This window comes from Poecilia mexicana, unplaced genomic scaffold (genome assembly GCF_051168715.1).
Source record: "Poecilia mexicana isolate PSO_F unplaced genomic scaffold, ASM5116871v1 scaffold_15, whole genome shotgun sequence".
NCBI classification, from domain to species: domain Eukaryota; kingdom Metazoa; phylum Chordata; class Actinopteri; order Cyprinodontiformes; family Poeciliidae; genus Poecilia; species Poecilia mexicana.
Window position 1 is genome coordinate 19,641,420 of NW_028263384.1, and position 18,444 is coordinate 19,659,863.

At 37.4% G+C, this 18,444-nt stretch overlaps 1 protein-coding gene across 1 annotated transcript; it reads left to right on the plus strand.

Moving 5' to 3' along the window:
• Window positions 1-2,315: 2,315 nt before the first annotated feature.
• fam135a (family with sequence similarity 135 member A) lies at window positions 2,316-17,335 on the plus strand. Its single transcript, XM_014983143.2, has 21 exons — window positions 2,316-2,610; window positions 4,121-4,250; window positions 6,692-6,771; window positions 7,377-7,516; window positions 7,730-7,800; window positions 7,890-8,063; window positions 8,172-8,298; window positions 8,923-9,076; window positions 9,865-9,942; window positions 10,308-10,357; window positions 10,878-11,036; window positions 11,686-11,759; window positions 11,882-12,036; window positions 12,144-14,043; window positions 14,141-14,301; window positions 14,391-14,482; window positions 14,936-15,033; window positions 15,181-15,332; window positions 15,432-15,542; window positions 15,626-15,739; window positions 16,137-17,335. The coding sequence occupies exons 2-21, from the start codon at window positions 4,174-4,176 to the stop codon at window positions 16,340-16,342; spliced, it is 4,173 nt and encodes a 1,390-aa protein (XP_014838629.2). The 5' UTR covers window positions 2,316-2,610; window positions 4,121-4,173; the 3' UTR covers window positions 16,343-17,335.
• The last annotated feature ends 1,109 nt before the right edge of the window (window positions 17,336-18,444 follow it).

The window sequence follows — 18,444 nt, forward strand, 5'->3', positions numbered from 1 at the left end:
TTAAATGTAGCAGAGATTAGTTAAAACTCAGATTAAGATTACATTAAACTGGACAGCAATTACTGTAAAGTAATTGCTGTCCAGTTTAATCAATACTGAAGTTTTATTTAACTTTACATATAATTAACCTCGGTGATGGCATAATTACTTTGAAAAAGTAGCTTTAATCGGATTACTGATTACTCCTTGAAAAAGTAACTTAGATTACTGATTACTTGACTTGGAAAGTAGCAAAGTTACATTAATAGTAACTTTTTTAGTTACTTTCAGCAGTTGTTGACAATAATCTTCCACCACTTGTGGAAATTACATTGATCTTTGCCAATACTTAATTGCAAGTTATTGCATGATGGTAACATCAACTGTGTGTATCTACTTATTAGGTTGAACTGAGGGGGATTGTTTAATGGTTACAACAGTACAAAAAAAAACTTGCGTAATTTTTGTATGTTTTTGTGTATTCCACTATTACCTCCTCCCTGCCCCAGCCTCCAGGTTCTGCTTTACGGCCCTGCGTTTACTGTCACAGCGCAGCCCACCTTTTCACTTCCATGAACATGGAAAGTACTCTTGGTCAGTTAACCTGTTGTTGTGTCTCTGCTCTGTCTTCTCTCACCGCCAGTCGGTCATGGGTGGCAGATGGCTGCTGGTACTGAGCCCAGTTCTGGTTCTGCTGGAAGTTTCTCCCTGGTAGAGGGGAGTTCTTCTTCTCCACTGTCATAACATGCATGCTCTGTATGGAGGGACTGCTGTAAAGTCAACAACTCAACACATGTGATTTGCTGTCGCCCCATGTTGGTCAGGAGAATGCCGTAAGTAATGACTCCATACGATCTGCAGGGTTTTATTTGGCACAATCAGGAGAACTTTCCATGTTTGTGGAAATTAAAAGGAGAAGGAGAAGGAGAACGGTTAGGTGATGGCAGCATCATGTCAGCCAATGCCCTTTTCCAGGAAGCAACCACACAGCTAATCAACGTCAGACCAGGTGTAGCTTCTGTGGAGAGAAAAATAACGGAAAAAACAAAAAAATAACAAATTGAAATAACAAATGTAGTAAAAACAGAAAATGACAAACAGCAGCATGAATACAGACAGATCACAATAAACCAGTCTAAGCCTTCTCATAATAAATGTCATTACCATGGTAACGCAAAAATGATGCAAGAACACATTCTCAAAATCAATATACATCAAATTCAAACATTTAACACTGAAATTGGAAGGCATTTTACATATCTAAAACAAATAAACAAAACAAAATTAATTATGACGTCTCCAAACAAAATTGCCCATAAAAAAGAAAAGAAAAGAAAACAATGGCTAGATGAGGCCAAAGTGCCATCTAGCCATATATATATATTTTCATTATTTCTTAATTTTCATTTTTAGGAAAGCTATTACTTAAAATTATCTTTAAAAAACAACTGAAAAACATTTTTGAAGTGTTCCCTGTAGTCTATTTGGACAACATATTTTTCATTGTGGTAGAAAACGCTGTTTTCTTCTCATACAGAATCTTACAAATCTTGTTATAAAGTCTGATTGGAAACCTATTTTATTTATTTATTTATTTTTATTTATTTATTTTGCATTGTTGCATCTTCCAAATACAATCAAATAAAAAATTGCCACTAAAAGCAGATTTTGTTGCTGGTCATTGTAAAAATTTATGAATATATATTTTGAAGAAGAAACTTGCACTTTCTAAGTAAAGCAGACAGATGCTAGTCAAAAGTCTCACTTTTTTATATGAAGGATTGCTTTGACAGGATTTAAATTCCTTGGTCGAAAAAACAACTGACGACAAACAGATTGAAATAAAGTTTTAATAATAAAGATTAATTTGAATAGTCTTCAATTAATCAACATTTATTAAATGAAAAATGTTGTTGGCCTTAAAAAAAAAAAAAAAAAAAAAGCTCAAATGTTAGTCTTAGAAATAGAAGCCTGCATAGATTATACCTAATATTTTGGTTTCTTAAATCCTTAATTTAAACCAGGCGGGATTAACCTTCAAAATAAAGCTCGCAGATGACCTTTAGAATTAAATTATTTCACGTGTTAGATAAAAAAAAAGGTGCGAAATAACTAATGGCTCAAAAAGACCATTTTGATGGATGTTATATGTTAGGTTATGTCATTACTGTAGGACTAAACAAGCAACATAGGAACAATCAAAAATTTTTTAAAATAATAATTATTTTTATTATTATTATAATAATTATTCGTATTGTTTCTGACTCTTGTATTTGTAGTCGTTGGTACTGACAGTCCATTCACAGGGAGCAATTTTGTCAGCTGCTCCTGTGTAATGTGCGGCTGAGCGCAGTTAAGTGTTAAGGGAGCAGCAGCTGCCGTCAACTCCTCAGATTGAGCACTGTTAGCTGAATTTGCATAGCCAGCACAGCTATGTCTGACGGCTACATGGCCGCTCCTCTTCTTATCCCATTTTAGCGGTCCGTGTCAAGTCAGTTTTACCGAAACAGAAAGAACGATAGAACGAAGAGAGGTGTTTTCAGTCTGTAGCCACTAGTTAAAGGACGACAGCAGAAGTGAAATTGGAGCTAACATTGGTTAGCGAGCTAATGTTAGCTTGCCAACGCAATGGTGAGTAGCGTTAGCTTGCTTGTCTGTCTGTGTAATGTTTCCCTTTGACAACTGCTCGGTTTTTGGCTAACCGTGGTTGCAGACTGGCAACCAAAATGGAATTATTTTCGTCCTTTTTTATATATTTCATCCTTGTTGTGTCGAACCTCTGTTTTGTTGGCCTTTCTGTCGTTTGTTACCTCAAAAAGTGAAACCATACCGATGCAGAGATTCTGCCCACCAGGATTCGGAGACTTGTCACCCCCACTCATATTCGGAATGGAATCAAACTTACTACGTGTCTCAAGATTTCTTGCTATGCATTATTAAACTCGTCAATGTTGGCTACTCTTCAGACTTGTGAAAAAGAGGAACTGCCCCACCGATTGATTAAGGCCTTACGTCTTAACATGATTAGTATGTGTGTAGTTTTTTTTTTTTTTTTTTAAATGTGCCCTTGCTTGAGCTCTAAGTGCAAGACGGAATTTCTCTTTACTGAAAAACAAGACAGACACGCACAAAAACAAACAAAAAAAAACCCCCTGCAGGCTTAAAATTATTACATCTAAGCTGCTGGTGGAAGGTTTCCGACCTTTTTTGCATGTATTTGAATAGCAGTTTCCAAAGATGGTTGTGCTGTTGTATTTGTATGTGGTTTTCTGTTGACCTTTTGATTAGGGGAATTGGTTGCCCTTAAATTTCAGCAACACTAAGCAATATCACGGCCTGTTAAACAGATATTTTTAGTTGTCAGCACTGTGCAAACAAATCTTTATGTCTAAGTCCCTGTTACTTAGCTATTATAAACTTGTGACCCTCTTTTGATCAAGCAGACTACATCGTTTTTCTTTCTGTTGTTGTTTTTGTCTATTTAAACTGCCAGTTATCTGTTTACCATTCTATTGCAACTAATACGTTTGGATATGAATATACATTTACTGCAGCAGGTTAGCAGTTAGATGGTTTTCAATTGTATTATTCTGCAGTTTGCTGCATTATTAGATTTTGATTTAAATTTAAGTTTGTTTATATCTAGTCATATAGTTTGACTTTTTTTTTTTTAAACGACTAGATAAACCATCTGTATCCCCACTGAAGCGCCTATTATGCCATCTTAAATTAATAAATGGTTCTTTATTGATGTTTCATTTTTGGTTTTTAGTGTTGGCATTTACACCGCTGTGCTTTTGTCATAGTTACTATAAGCACTAATAATATCACTGTGCCTGTGTCTGTGATATTATTATATAGTTTGACACAGTAAAACACAGTCAGCTCAATCAGTATTGAGTCTAGTATTTGTGAAATAATAAATACAACAAATAGCATGGACAAATTGTGGCTGCATTTGTATTTGGTACAACAAGAACATTGAAATGTCATGTAACATACTTTATATGTATGTTATATGACATACAAATAACATGTAATTAACGATACCTTAACTGTAATTCCAGTCCTTCAACTATTTCTGCTAAGTTTCTTCCAGAGCTTCTTAGGAATAATTAGTCTATGTTCATTTTCCTTACAGGAGTACAGATGTATCCGAGATAATGTTAGGCACCTCTGCCTGTATTGACCAAGATGACTGAAGTTCAGGCCACAGTGGAGTTCTCTGTGGAGCTCCACAAGTTCTACAATGTGGACCTGTTCCAGAGAGGGTGAGTTTTCTCTTGCTGTCTTCCAGGATGCTTTTTTCTCTTTTTGTTGAGACTTGCCTCAATGGTAGTTCATTGATGTTTTACCCATAAAATCCTTTACCCAGTGCTCTGTTGAAGGCATTTGTGATTTATTTTATTCTGCACTTTAAAGGGATTTACAAAAACGAACGCATCGTGGTTTGTCTCGGAGGGGGAACAGATTGTGTTCTGATTGACCAAGCCAATCTAGGACAGATGGCAGACTCTCTTGGACCTCCAGGCGTTTTCAGCAGACTCAAATTTATGTTCTTAGCAAAGACAGAATTTGCCCTCTTTTATAAAATATTTCAAGCAGTACTTAAAACATCATCTTGCTATCTAGATAAAATTTTTATAATAATGGGAATGACAGGAGGTGGTTAAAGTCAACACTTCTGGCATGAGTGATGTGTTGTTTCTGAGATCTTGCAGATCTTTTATGCAGGTTGAGGATAGAGATGAACTTCTTTTTGTCATAAATTGTTGTTGAAATCCCATTTTGAAGAGATACAAGAGGTAATGTGAGGCTGGTGTAGTGAATAGGAAGACCGGTTAGAGGAAGTGGTCTTGGTACAGTTCCAATGAACTCCAGTGCTGTTTGTTTATGGTGTGAATGTGATCCACTTCACCCAACACAACTACCAGGTGAATGCTGCAAGCCAAATGCATTCCCAAAGCCAGGTTTGCAGAGCATCTTGGGATGCAATTTTTGTAAAGCTTCTGATGATGATTTTGCCAAAAAAAAAAAAAAAACTAATTATATACTTCATACTAACTTGAAACTCATCTACTGATTCGGGCCAGTTGATAGGTATGAAAACGTTTCATGAGTCAGTGCACAGATGAATGCTACCTCTTGCTGAGAACTGCTAGTCAGCTGACTGAAAAAGGTGACGACATGTTTACTTCGCTTGCAGGAAATTGGTTGTCTCTTTTGTAAATATTTTCATTTGTGAAGAGCATGGGCAGTCATGATGTGAAAACTAAATTAACATTATTCCCTTTGTTTATTTATATGCGGCATGTCTTGGATTTCATTTATAATGAAAGCATTTAGAGCATTTTGTAAAACTAGAGGTACACCGATTGCAGTCTTCTGGCTGATTGCCGATTACTAATCTTTAAAAAGCCTGACCTGCCGATTTTGATTTTGGGCGATACTGATGTTTTTTGCCTGAAATGTTGCTAAATATATCAATGCATATCCATAAACCTCTGTTTAAGTTGAATTGGTATGAAGAGTTTGTTCTTTGGAGGCTTTCTCAGAACACATTTTATACTCTTAGTTTAACTTTTTGACATTAATAACTGAATGTGTCAAACATTCATCTTATTGTTTTTTTTAAGGTGGAGCCTCTCACCCAAATCTCTCTAAGAGAATCCCAAAGATTTGAAAATAAATGTCTATAGATAGAACAATAACCTCCAACTTTTTAAATAAAAATGACTGTAACTGCATTTCTATGACCAGCTTCTCTGAAATTTATTGTGGTGTGCTCAGTTCTGCAATGTTAGCAATCATGGAATGATGGATCTAAAAAATGAAAATAAATCCTGTGGGAAGATATAAATACTCCACAAATTCACTTTAGGCTCAGTTTGGTTAAGGCAACAGTAAATTTAAAGTCATTTAAATTTACTGTTCAACAGCAATAGTTCAACAGCAGAACTATTGCTAATTTTTAAGCTAACTTTTAATACTTCTAATAACATTGTCTCACGTAAAAGAATAGGCATATTTGACAGATGTATTTTGTAACTGTTTCTACTAAGGATCCTATATGTATAGAGCATAGACTGTATCAAGTATTGTGTAACAAACTCATTGTTTCCACATTTGTGGGCCGGATATGACTCAAACTGTGAGCTAATCATCATCTTTTTGGTTTGATCCCCGACTTCTACAATCCATTTCTATTTATGCATTGATGAAGATTTGGAGGACAATAAATACTTTTTGATGTTAAAAAAATAATTGCATATGTCTAGTCTTTCATAGTTCTCCGCCAGGTTAAACAAGACTGGAATGTGTTATTAAAATACTTTTACCTGACTTCATAGAAACTTAGAGGGACAAAATGCCAACCAGTGTTCAAGCTGCTCTTGTTGAAATCTTCAGTATTCAGACGTTTCTTTATACAGCAGCCATGTACTGATACCTTGGTGTTCTCTGATAAAGCTCTTTCCAGCGGCTTGTGACTCATCGGAGCTCTAAGAGCTTAGGTTTACTACATGAGTGACTGCAAAAGAAGTCCTCATTATTCATTTATGAGAGGTGTAGTGTCCTTTTACAGGACACTTGTATCTAATATGTGCAATTTGTTCTCCATTTGCAGAGTTTGTAGTAAAGATCTGGAAGCCAGTGATGCAGTTTTATTGCTTTCCTTCTTGTGATCATTTTGAAATATCTAAATCCTCTGCAGGTTCTACCAGATGCGTGGCAGTCTTAAGGTGCCTCCTCGTGTCCCACACAAAGTTGAGACCAGTCTCCTTCATCCAGGAGGTAAAGTCATATGTGCACAAAGGAGTTATTTTGCAACTGTAATTCCCAAATCATTCTTAACATAATGTGGTTTGCCCAGTGTTTGCAGTAATTCAGCTACATAATCTACATCATTCAAGAGAGAGACCTGGTTTAAACAAACAAACAATTAGAAATTAGTTTCTGCTTCCTCTTTTTTATGTTAGTTTTTGTGTACTCTTATGACTGCACTGTGATTTTGGTTTTTGCTTTATGTTTTTGGAGGAAAATTAGATTTATTTTAATTTTCATGAAATCTTTTTGTTTCAAAAAAACTTCATTTGCACTTTAGCCTTCAGTGTCTTGTTAGGAAATATTGAGTCATTGTTTTTTTAACAAGACACTGCCTTGGATTTTTCTAATGCTTGCATGTTTGAGTCCAACTCATCTGATGAGTCACAGAATTGCTAAAGCATAGTATGGCAGTTATTAAATGTTTCTTTTAACTTTTCTTTTACCATAGTGGAATAACTGTACAAAATGTATCTGTCAGCTTTTAAAACAAACCTAAATTTAAATGTACAATTTTGCATTTATTTAGGATTTTCTCTATTAACCGCATGTATTTAATGACGGTTTCTTTCTAGGCTCAGATTTGGCGTTTCCTGCTTCAGTCCAGGATGACGTCATCTGCAGCAAAACTTTCCAAATCCTGTATAAGAACGAAGAGATTGTCGTCAATGATGTTCTTCTCTTCAAAGTGATGATGCTTCTGGATGAGAAAAAGGTACGACTTGGAAAGAGGAGTGTTGCTTTACCTTGTTATTGCAAATACATTTTCTGCTATTCCACTGCTTCTTGTTTAATAATTATAAAGCGATATGTTCTTTTCCTGTTTATTGACTGTTCTGCTTTACATTTAGTTCTTTTTACGTCTACACAAACTTTATTTTGTGTAGTGAGGTTTCTGATTTGACTTTTTTTTTTTTTTTGTTCTCAGGTGGAAGAGTCCCTCAATGAAATGGATTTCCAGCTCTCCCTGGATTTGTATTTCACAGATGGCGATTATACGTAGGTGTATGACAGTGCTGTCCTAATAGCAGCGGCAATGTAAATCACACACTGCTAAAACCTTTTACCTTTTATCATTGTCCCTTCAGACCAGAAGATCCAAGCTCTCTGCAGAATATTAGCAGCCGCGTACTTCATTTGCACTTTAGCCTTCAGCGGGGCATCCACCAACACATCAATGTCATGTTTGACTACTTCCATCTGTCTGTCATCTCTGTAGCCATCCATGCCTCCCTTGTGGCACTACATCAACCCCTAATCAGGTTTGATGAGCAGAATATTTGTGCATGCCTATAAATTTGAAAAAAAAAAAAAAAAAAGTTTTATCAGTATTTACTATCCTAATCACAACTCTGGCTTTGTTTCTTTAGTTTTCCTCGACCTGTGAAAACCACATGGCTGAACCGAAACGCTCCCGCACAGAGCAAAGATTCAGTCATCCCACTTCTCGAGAATGTTGTGTTTGGCAGCAGCTATGTGAAGCAGGTGTCGCCAGACGTAAGTTATCGTTTAAAAAAAAAAAAAAAAAAAAAAGACGACACAAGTTGTGGATGCTACTAAATTGTCTTAGGGTGTTGGTTTAACACTTTTACAGTTCTACCCCTCAGGTAATGATTAGTTGCATTCTTGACTGTAGAAGCTTGCAGGTATTTGATTGTTGATGGATAAGATAGAAGAAGATTAAAAAAAATTGGAGCACTTTCACCATTGGACATGAGTGATTTGGCTCTCAGCTAAGGGAGCCATCCAGATCTTCCCCTGAGATTTTGTACTGTAACTGTAACAGTCAATTAGGCAGAACAAAGGTGGCGCTCCTCTTTAATCCCAGGTGTGTCACTAATGCTCAGCTTGTGAATAACAACTCATTGATTGTTTTATTATCCTAATGGAATTAGCATTAAAGACAGAATAAATTTAGCACATGTATTACCAAAATGAAGAATGTTGACTTTTTTTTTTACCCAAGAAAATAGATCTACTTTTTCTAAACTGAAAAGGTATTAATTTCGATCTTGTGTTCTGTCATAGTTCCTAAAGCAAAAATATGTTTGGCAAAAGTAATAGTGCTTACAAATGGTTTGAGGTTTATGTTTCAGATGTTTTTTTTTTTGTCTCCATCAGGGGAGGACATTCCTGGTATCGGACAGCTGTCTGCAGCATGCCTTCAGCATGCACCATAACATCTGCTCCATTCTCCTAATAGCCTACCGGGGCCTCTTTGATTACTTTACCTCTATAACCAAGGACCTGCCCTCGTCACACCGAATGGAACTAGGTATTAAATGTTACTTTATGAATTATATAATGGCATTGTTGTGACTTTTATTTTTGCATGTTTTTGTTTTCCTTAAAACACAGGAAAATGGGTAATGCCCATGTTGTTCCATTTACCTTGGAAGTTGAATCACTTAATAATTATCCAGTCACACTTCAGAAAACCTGTGATTTACTAACAGCTACCCTCTGAATGTTCTATGCTAATGACAATATTAACTGATGGCATACTTATCCGGGTTTTGGACGTTTCTGCTCTTTAGCAATAACTTGTAGAACCAGGTGGACAATGCTGTTTGCCCATCTGACCTATTATGCAGAAAAAAAGTGTAAATAAGCATTTCATTTAGAGGTCAGATGTTGAAGAAACCCCAGAATTCAAAGTTGTATTCCTGACTTTAGGGCTGTTGAATCAGATTTAACTTATGGGTGTAAATGGAACACAATATTAGGCATTACCCTGTTTTCACCTTTTTTTATGTTTTGATGCTTTACTTTTACCGTTTTAAAACATGTGTTTGTAGTTGTAAACTCACCTGGCCCTGGCACAATACTATATAAACCCCTTGTAGAAACTCCAGAAACAAGTCTCTTTTTTTTTTTTCACATAACAATTTTGGGTAACTAATTAAGCTTACAAAACACCTGCACTCATTAGATAAGTGGACTAAAACCAAAACCAAAGCACAACTAACCATAGTTGCCATAGCTAATCCCCATGAGTGGACAAATTATTAATCGGTGATAATTAATGAAGGTTAAACATGCCTATATGTGCAATCTTACTAGCCAAGCCCAGCATGCAGGCGCTATATGAGAGAGTACTCAGAAGACCATATCCCCGAGGGCAAAGGCACGTCTACATAGGTATGTCCTGACCCTTTCAGCTCATCGAATCAGCCTGCCTTTCTCTCCCTCCTTCTCTTCACTCCAGTTTCTTCCATCGAGAAAACGGCACCTTTGATCCACTTTCCAGAGAAAAAAATTCTTCAGCTACTTTTCTTCTTTACTTTTATTGCCGGTTTTTATGCTTAAAGACCAAGGGCAAAAAAGTGTGATGCTTCTTTTCTATCAAAATTCTCAGCTTTGTCTGGTCATGTCTTATAGAAAGTACCTTCCAACATCTGTTCTATCTGGCACAACAACCTTTTCAGCTCTCACATTCTTTTTCTGGCATTTTCTGTACACTTAAATAACAGTATTTTTATTACTTTTTTCTTCCTCCTGCTCAGAACAACTTGACTTAGAGGCCCGTCTAACGGAGTTGTGTGAACAAGTAAAGGTCAGATTTCCTTCACTTTTTGCTTTTTGTTCTTTGTCATTTAGCGTTTATTTGCTTGACAGGAAAGTGTTTTGCTGCTTGGAGTATTGACATTTTGTACGTATTAGTTATAATGAAGTGATAATATGAAGAAGAGCTTTTTTAGTAGGTGAAAAGCTTTTGTTTCATTTTATGATTCAAGGTGTGGCACTAAACTATTATGGAGTGACGTCAGCTTCTGCCTGCAGCAAATATTTTGTCATCAGAATCTGAGCTATTTAAATTTTTCCTCAGTTATTAAAAATGGTAATAGAAGTAGTTTTTTCTTTTAGATATAATTACCAAGGTGATGTCATAATTTTTTTTAACTCCATATAGTTGGAAAACTCTTTGCAGAGTTTTGCAACAAACTGCTTCAATAAGGTTGTGAGAAACATTCCTCACGTTAATGCTGAATTGTCTGACTTCCTGGTACTTACTGTCTTGTTAAGGAAAATATGTTCCCTTTTCATTTGTTTGACTTTTGTTTTTATACTTTTAGGGGAAGGCAGAGTCACCTGATGAGCTTGCAGAACTTGTTAATATGAACCTTGCACAGCTCTGCTCTCTGCTCATGGCTCTCTGGGGACAGTTCCTGGAAGTTGTGTCCCTGCAGGAACACGTTGCTGCTCTACTAGCAATGGAGCACCACACACTAAGAGTGAGTCCGGCATATCAGTTGGTCATTAATATTAACATCTGGATACACTTAACCGGTTAAATACACACCAACATAGTCCATTCTGCAAAAAATATTTTTTTGTTCTTTCACAAATTTGTTTAAACACTGTAAAAAATCACATACCTTTTTGTGTGATTTTTTTAACCCTAACCCTAACCCACTACAGTAAACTAGCTCCAGGTTAGCATCACTACAGCCATGGTGTATATGCATATTTTTTTAATCATACTTATGCTGCACACAACATAAGTGCCACTCTGTCCCTACTGATGGCAATGTATTCCCTACAAATTAATAAAGGACAAGTTAGTCAATGACAAAATTACTTCTGCTTAAAAAAAACACCAATAGTCTTGACTAATTTACAAAGATGATTTTTTTTTTCTGGACAACTGCTCCTAAAATGTATAGAATTTAGTTTTATATCTTTTAAAACAAAAATATGGAAAAAGTAATACAAAATTAGTTAAAACAAGCCAAAAATAATAATGAACGATAGAGTGCAAAATATCACATTTAAATTATTCATTAAAAAAACAAACATGCAGGTATTTAAATGAATAAAAATAAACCTCAGAAATTGTACTTGCACGGCTTGTTTAATTTTTAATTTTTTTTTTTAAAACAGGTTAGACGGTTTGCAGAGGCTTTCTTTTGTCTTGAACATCCAAGGCAATCTGCACTGGCGTATCAGGAACTACAGTAAGTTGTTCTGCAGACTTTGTCTTGATCGTTTATAAATGGCTTTGATTTGCCTGTGGGGACATTTTGTTTATCCATTCAACTTATGAACTCCTTTTCTTTCTGGGTTTTCTATCCATCAGTGCTCACAGCCACCAACAGATGACTAATGCCATCAAAAGCTCCAGTTACTTCCTGTGTTTGCCTCCACTACCAGTGGAATGTGCAGACCTTGATGGGGACGTTAGCTCTTTGCCAATCATCTTTGAGGATAGATACCTCGAATCTATCACTGAGGGTTGGTAACACAGAATTTATGATCAATAGTTTATTAAGAAATATATGGTTGCACTCATTTTTCATGTCTGCATTCAATTCAATCTTTTTTTTTTTTTTTTACGTAAGATCGTGATGGTCCATGGCTGGGCATGCACAATTCAAGAATTCCCTCAGTTTCGAGTAAAACTGACAAGTCCAACTCAAAGGACTGCAGTGCATCAGCCAGTACAATACCAGAGTCACGGAGTGCTCTGCTGGATACTGCCTGGCCAGAAAACTTTGATCCACCACCTAAGTCCAAAGGCAAATCGGTAAAACTGAAGAAAAACTCAAAAACTGAGAACTCCAAAAAGTTGACCAGACAGGGTTCCAAGGACTCTGTGGTTTTAGTGGGTTATAAAAACCTTAAAGCACCCCACAGCAATATTAGCACAAAGTACAAAGAAGAGGAGGGCTCTGTTAACCAAGACGAGGAGCAAGATACCTTGCGGCTTGACTCAAGTAGCTATTCACGGACTAATGCAAGCTCTGTTTTTGATTTTAGTGGCACGTCAACAAATATGAGAAACACTGCTGATGACTCTGTTACAAGCTACAATAGAACTACTTCTGCTTGTAATAAGGATGCTTATAAAAATCTTTCTACTTTGGACTCAAAAAGCAGCCCTCAGGCTGGTACTGGGGCTAGTATGACAAGTCAACAAACTCATAAAGGTGTTCATGTAGACCGCTTTGGCCACCAACAGCGACAGTGCTCTCCCGGCTTAATGGAAGATGAGTCAAAACCAAGTAATAAGGACGTCATCCAAGCTGATGAAGTAAACATTCTTCTGCCAAATCAGGCTGTTTCAAGTCATAGCAGTAATATTCCTAAGATCATCCAGACGAATGTGTGTGATTCGCAGCAGTCGGCTCTGGAATCTGTTTTTGAAAGGCCAAGTAAAACTGCAGCACAACGTAGTCAGGCCTGTGCGGTCACAGTGCAGGTGAAGAGCGACTGTATCAGGTTCCAAGATGTAGGGGCCCCTATTGTCTCATCTCGCCTGTCAGACTCCGGCATTGAGAGTGAGCCCAGCTCCTTTGCCACTCAGCTGGCTCTAGGACCACAAGCAAGGCCAGGCTTCACTGAATCAGGTTTCACTGCTTCACACACAGAAAAGGCGGTCCAAATTCCCGCTCCCCTCCCCGTCCAGCAGAATACAACGCAACGGCCTAGCGGCACAGGAGAAATTCTGTGTCCAGAAAGTACAAGTGCTTTAAGCGGAGTCCAGTCCTCGCTTACTTCCATCAACTCCCTGCCCTCAGACGATGAGGGCGAAGGTTCTTCTAAGAGTTCCAGTGGCAGAAAATCCAGTGTTCTGGTACAAGAGCAGAGTGTCGTGTTCTCCGGAGACGTTACTCAAAGAACCGATGTAGCCTGCAACCTTGACACAAGTGCTGGTGATTTTCAACTTCCAGCAGATTTAAAATCTGCAGGAAGTTCGGAAATTGGAGTGGAGGAAACCGGCGGACTGGGGACGTCTAAGGAATCCCGTAGCGATCCTCACACAGCTTGCCCTTCCAGTAACTCTGCCACGAGTAGCACTGATCTGGTGAAGCGTGGGATGGTAGAGAATTACTTTGGCTCATGCTCCAGCACAGACGTGTCTGAGATCAGCCCTGTGGAAACGTCCGCCATTACTCTTGGTATCCAGGCAGAAGCACAGGTTGAGGAGGATGAGGATCAGACGGAACATGAGATGATTGAGAACGGTTACTACGAGGAAGGCGACGGCTATGATTTTGTGAACGGCGTTGCCGATGATGATGACCCAGCTGGGGTTGCTGCTCCTCACGAACCACGCCTACTGTTTGAGCAGCTTAGCGCTGCTCATCTCCATGAAGCTAAAGGTTCATCAAAAGCTCCTTTATGCTCCAATCTGCCCTCCAGCAGCACTAGGTATAGTTTAAGTAAGTCTCCCTATTCCTCCTCCACATCATCCAGTCTGCACTGGTACGAATGCGCACCCACGCCACAGATGAAAGCGTGAGTCATCTCTGAAATATAACATTTTCAGTGCATACATTTGCTGTGTGTCTTATACATTAATGAATAATTAATGCATTCCATTCCACATGTACAGGTTCATCAAAGCTAAAGAGGAAATGAAGCAGTTAAAGCTCCCTGGTTTCCTGTACAGTGAGGTCCCTGAATTGGCCTCCACCGTTCCCTATTTCAGCTTGGAGGAGGACGAGAGCTGTGAGGAAGGCATCCATCTCATTGTGTGTGTGCATGGTCTGGATGGTAGGTGACCTTCCGTCAGAATCTCAGACGGTAAAGTTGGTCATTCTGCAGCCGTTTCTAAAGTCGCTCCTTTTCCTGTATCGCTGCAGGCAACAGTGCAGACTTGAGGCTGGTGAAGACTTACCTGGAGCTTGGTCTGCCTGGCGCTCGGATAGACTTCCTAATGTCAGAAAGGAATCAGGTATTCAGATTATGAAATCTTTGCTTGCCATTATGAATAGAGATTCACTGATCAGAATTTCCTGGCCTGTTCCATTCATTTTGGGTCTGAACTGCCTTTCTAAGAACATTAACAGATACAGAATCAAAAATATGCTACAGATGTATGGGATTTGAGTTGAACAAAATTAAACAATTGCAAGATTAATCCATTATCATCTATGTTTCTAACTTTTTATGTGATGGCTTATTTTTTTGAACTCACTTTGTGGAGTGGTGGTGGTAGTTCTTAGTTTCGATCCATTTAATAAATACAAAATAGATTTTTGAGCATCTGGCCTGCTGGTCATTGATCACAACCAATCAAGAGATTTTTTCACTCAGATTTTGTTGGAGCTTTTTTTTTTTTTTTTTTCTATTAAAACAGTTTTGACAGCTTCCGTCCTCTTGTTTCTCTCACCTTTTCTATTTCCAGAATGACACATTTGCTGATTTTGAGTCAATGACAGACCGCCTGCTGGATGAAATCGTCCAGTACATTCAGCTTTACAACCTCACTGTGTCAAAGATAAGGTAAGCTGCTCAGTCCCAAACTAATATCAAAATATTTTATTAATGAATACAGCTTGTTGTGATTTTCTGCTCATTTTGATAAGTTAAATATTCATGGATTAACCACATTATAGTTGACCAATAACCTTCCATGTTGTTACTTTCCAGCTTTGTGGGGCATTCTTTGGGGAACCTCATAGTTCGCTCAGTGTTAACCAGACCCAGGTTTAAATGCTACCTGAGCAAGCTGCACACATTTCTTTCCCTCTCAGGACCTCATCTAGGCACACTGTACAACAGCTCTGCTCTGGTCAACACAGGTAAACATGAGAAACGCATTACTGGCCACTTGGTTCAGCTAATTTTATGTCACAGTTAGAACAAATAAGCACTAAAATGTAAATGTTTTTCTGTCTCAGGCCTTTGGTTCATGCAGAAATGGAAAAAATCAGGATCTCTCTTGCAGCTGACGTGTCGGGATCACTCTGACCCTCGCCAAACGTTTCTGTACAAACTCAGCAAAAAATCTGGTTAGCTTTGCTATTTATAGCTGTTCATTTCAAATACAGAACGAGATTATAGTTCTAACTTGTCTCACCATCTGCCTTTTAAGGTCTGCAGTACTTCAGGAATGTGGTGCTGGTGGGATCACTGCAGGATCGCTATGTTCCCTATCATTCTGCTCGAATAGAGATGTGCAAAACGGCATTAAAAGACAAACAAACAGGTGAGTTGATCCAAGATCAAAGCCACTATCCACCTTTTTTCTTTAGAGAGTTGCATGTAATCACAAAGGTCCACATGAAGCAAGACTCTGAAGAAGCGTTCCCGTAGTGTTTTTGTTTTTTTAGTTGATGGGAGGAAATTTTTCAAGACATTGATTCTTCTGTAGTTGTAATATTGTGGTAAATTTCAACAAATAAGAAAACACTCAATTTATTCCAGTAATTTTTAAAAAAATCAATACACGCAGTGATGAATCTGTGTGTAAAAATATATTTTTTTTCTTATAATTCCCAAAAGCTGATGGAAATGCAGAAGTTTGAATATTACACAGAAACACTTTTTTAATTTATGTTAGGAAAGTAGCCTTATACGTCCTGCTTCTCTCCTGTGAATACCAGGGCCCGTGTATGCTGAGATGATTGAAAACCTGCTGCTGCCAGTACTTCAGAACAAAGACTGTAATTTAGTCAGGTATGATGTCATTCATGCCCTGCCCAACACAGCCAACTCCCTCATTGGCCGCGCAGCGCACATCGCCGTCCTGGATTCTGAGATCTTTCTGGAGAAGTTCTTCCTCGTTGCTGGCCTCAGATACTTTCAGTAGGACAGAATCGGAATCAAACACTTGGCTGGGCAAAAGGAATGTGGTGCTGATACCTCACTGCTACTATATATTGTTTTGTTTGTATTTTTTTTCTGGTAGTGGGATTTAGATGAGCTCCTTTTAAAATACACTTAATTACCATTCAAGCACATTTTAGGAAAGATCATGTTTTTTATGTTTATACTGGAATCAGTAGATGTGGAGTTTACCATTTTTATTTTTCTACCTTAATTTTTTGTAATTTTTTTTTCTGTGTTTAAGAATTAATTTCTCCCATTAAAGTATATTTTAGTATTTATGTGCTATGTTTTTATTTGAACTATTTTACTTTAAGCTAATTGAGACATTTTAAATGCTGAACTGGAAATGTAGCTGCTACATAATATAATGGCTGTTTTTGGTGAGCTGTCCCAAGTCAGTTCTGCACATACTGTACTCTGCATTTCAAATGTTTTTCCACCAATTTTAAGAGACATTGCATTTTTTGCACCAAGTACATTTTACAAGCTTTTTTACTGAAAACATCATTTGTAAGATAAATAAATAAAAGTTACTTTTCTATCAACGATTTCCCATCACTTTTAAAGGCAAAGGTTCCATCTGAAATAGGATTATTGCTCAGATTTTTTCAGCTTTGGCTTTGTTCTTGATACTTTATGTGGAGCATTCTGCACATGTACCCAGCCTGGTGTTGGGAGACTAAAGCTTTGCCTTTAACATGATGGCATTTCATTATTTGGATTCAAAGTAACGATCATACAGGGAAAAAAAGCACATACTGAAAGTATCTGGTGATTTGTTTTCTGAACAGCTGTTTATATATATATAATTGTACTCTACCATTAAAATGTATACTGTACAGTAGATAACCTAACTTGTCTGTCTTTCTGTTCATTCTCAAAAAATAACACTTCAAAGACTTTGGTAAATTATAGCAAGAAAAATGTTTGAAATTATGTTACAATGCCTGCCAATACAATTTTATCAAACACATTTTAAAGTGTGGTCTTTTGATTTTGTGAAGTCCTAAAAACATTTATTCATGACATTTACTGTCATGAAAATGCCATGAATTAACAGTTCTGGAATTTAAATTACTTTGTAGACGTAATAATGCTCCTTGAAGTTTTTCGCATTTGTTACAGCCAAAAACTACATAATTTATTAGGTGTTTGTATTAGACCAACATAAATTAGTGCATTTGTGTGTCACATATGGCCTACAGTGTTGGTTTTCTGTCAGTTTTTTTTTCCACTCCAGTCAAAAGGTTTAATGTTGGTCTCATCTGAGCAGAGCAACTTCCACATTTTTGTTTGGTCCCAACATGGCTAGTATCAAATTGGTAGCTTTTTCTCCTCAGTAAAGCCAGAATTTGTAGCATGCTCAACATGTCCTGTTAAATGTTTCTTTAGCTGAACTGTGGATTTCTACAGCCTCTATATATATCAAGCTCCTCATGTCTGCATCTCTGATCACATTTTAACATCCTATAAAAGGACATATTAGTCAGCATATTGCAGTTTTTGTTTTTCTAGATAGAAAGTGGTGTCAAACGTCCTGTTGTGTAATTTTTTTCAGTAAAGCTCAGGTATAAGCGAGTTGTATTTAGCTGAACTGTGGGAAAAAATAGCTCTGTGGATCGTAAAAGTTGCAGACCACAGGTTTATCAGCAGCTGACGTTTGTGGTGGTAATTATGCAAGAACGAGGAAAAGTAGAAGAATGTCAGGCGCTCCAAAGTCTTGTATTATTTCTCTGCATTTGTAATGACGCAAATGATCCTGAAGGTGGCAGTATTGACTAAATTAGATCTGATCGGATGCAGTCCTGGCTAAAGTTTTGTGGTCATATTATTTATTTATTTCGTGGTGAATTTTGACAGCATAAAGTGGATTTTACTCAGCACGCTTCTTCTCTTAAATGTTTTAATAATGGCTTAACTCAAATTAATTCCATAACACATGGCCCTACTGCTCTTGTAGAGCCTGGGCCTCTAATTAGCACAGCTCACAAACCACCCAAATCGGGGGGGATGAAAAACTGCTTCTTTCAAATATTAATGAGTTGAACCTTGCCCATTAATTAACATGTTGGTTTTTCTCTT

What these genes read in the sequence shown, in the direction of transcription:
- fam135a (XM_014983143.2), top strand. Translation starts at nt 4,174, where the DNA reads ATGACTGAAGTTCAGGCCACAGTGGAGTTCTCTGTGGAGCTCCACAAG. An exon ending in CTACATCAACCCCTAATCAG is followed by an intron (nt 8,064 to 8,171) that starts GTTTGATGAGCA and finishes TTGTTTCTTTAG; the next exon opens with TTTTCCTCGACCTGTGAAAA. An exon ending in CTCACTGTGTCAAAGATAAG is followed by an intron (nt 15,034 to 15,180) that starts GTAAGCTGCTCA and finishes GTTACTTTCCAG; the next exon opens with CTTTGTGGGGCATTCTTTGG.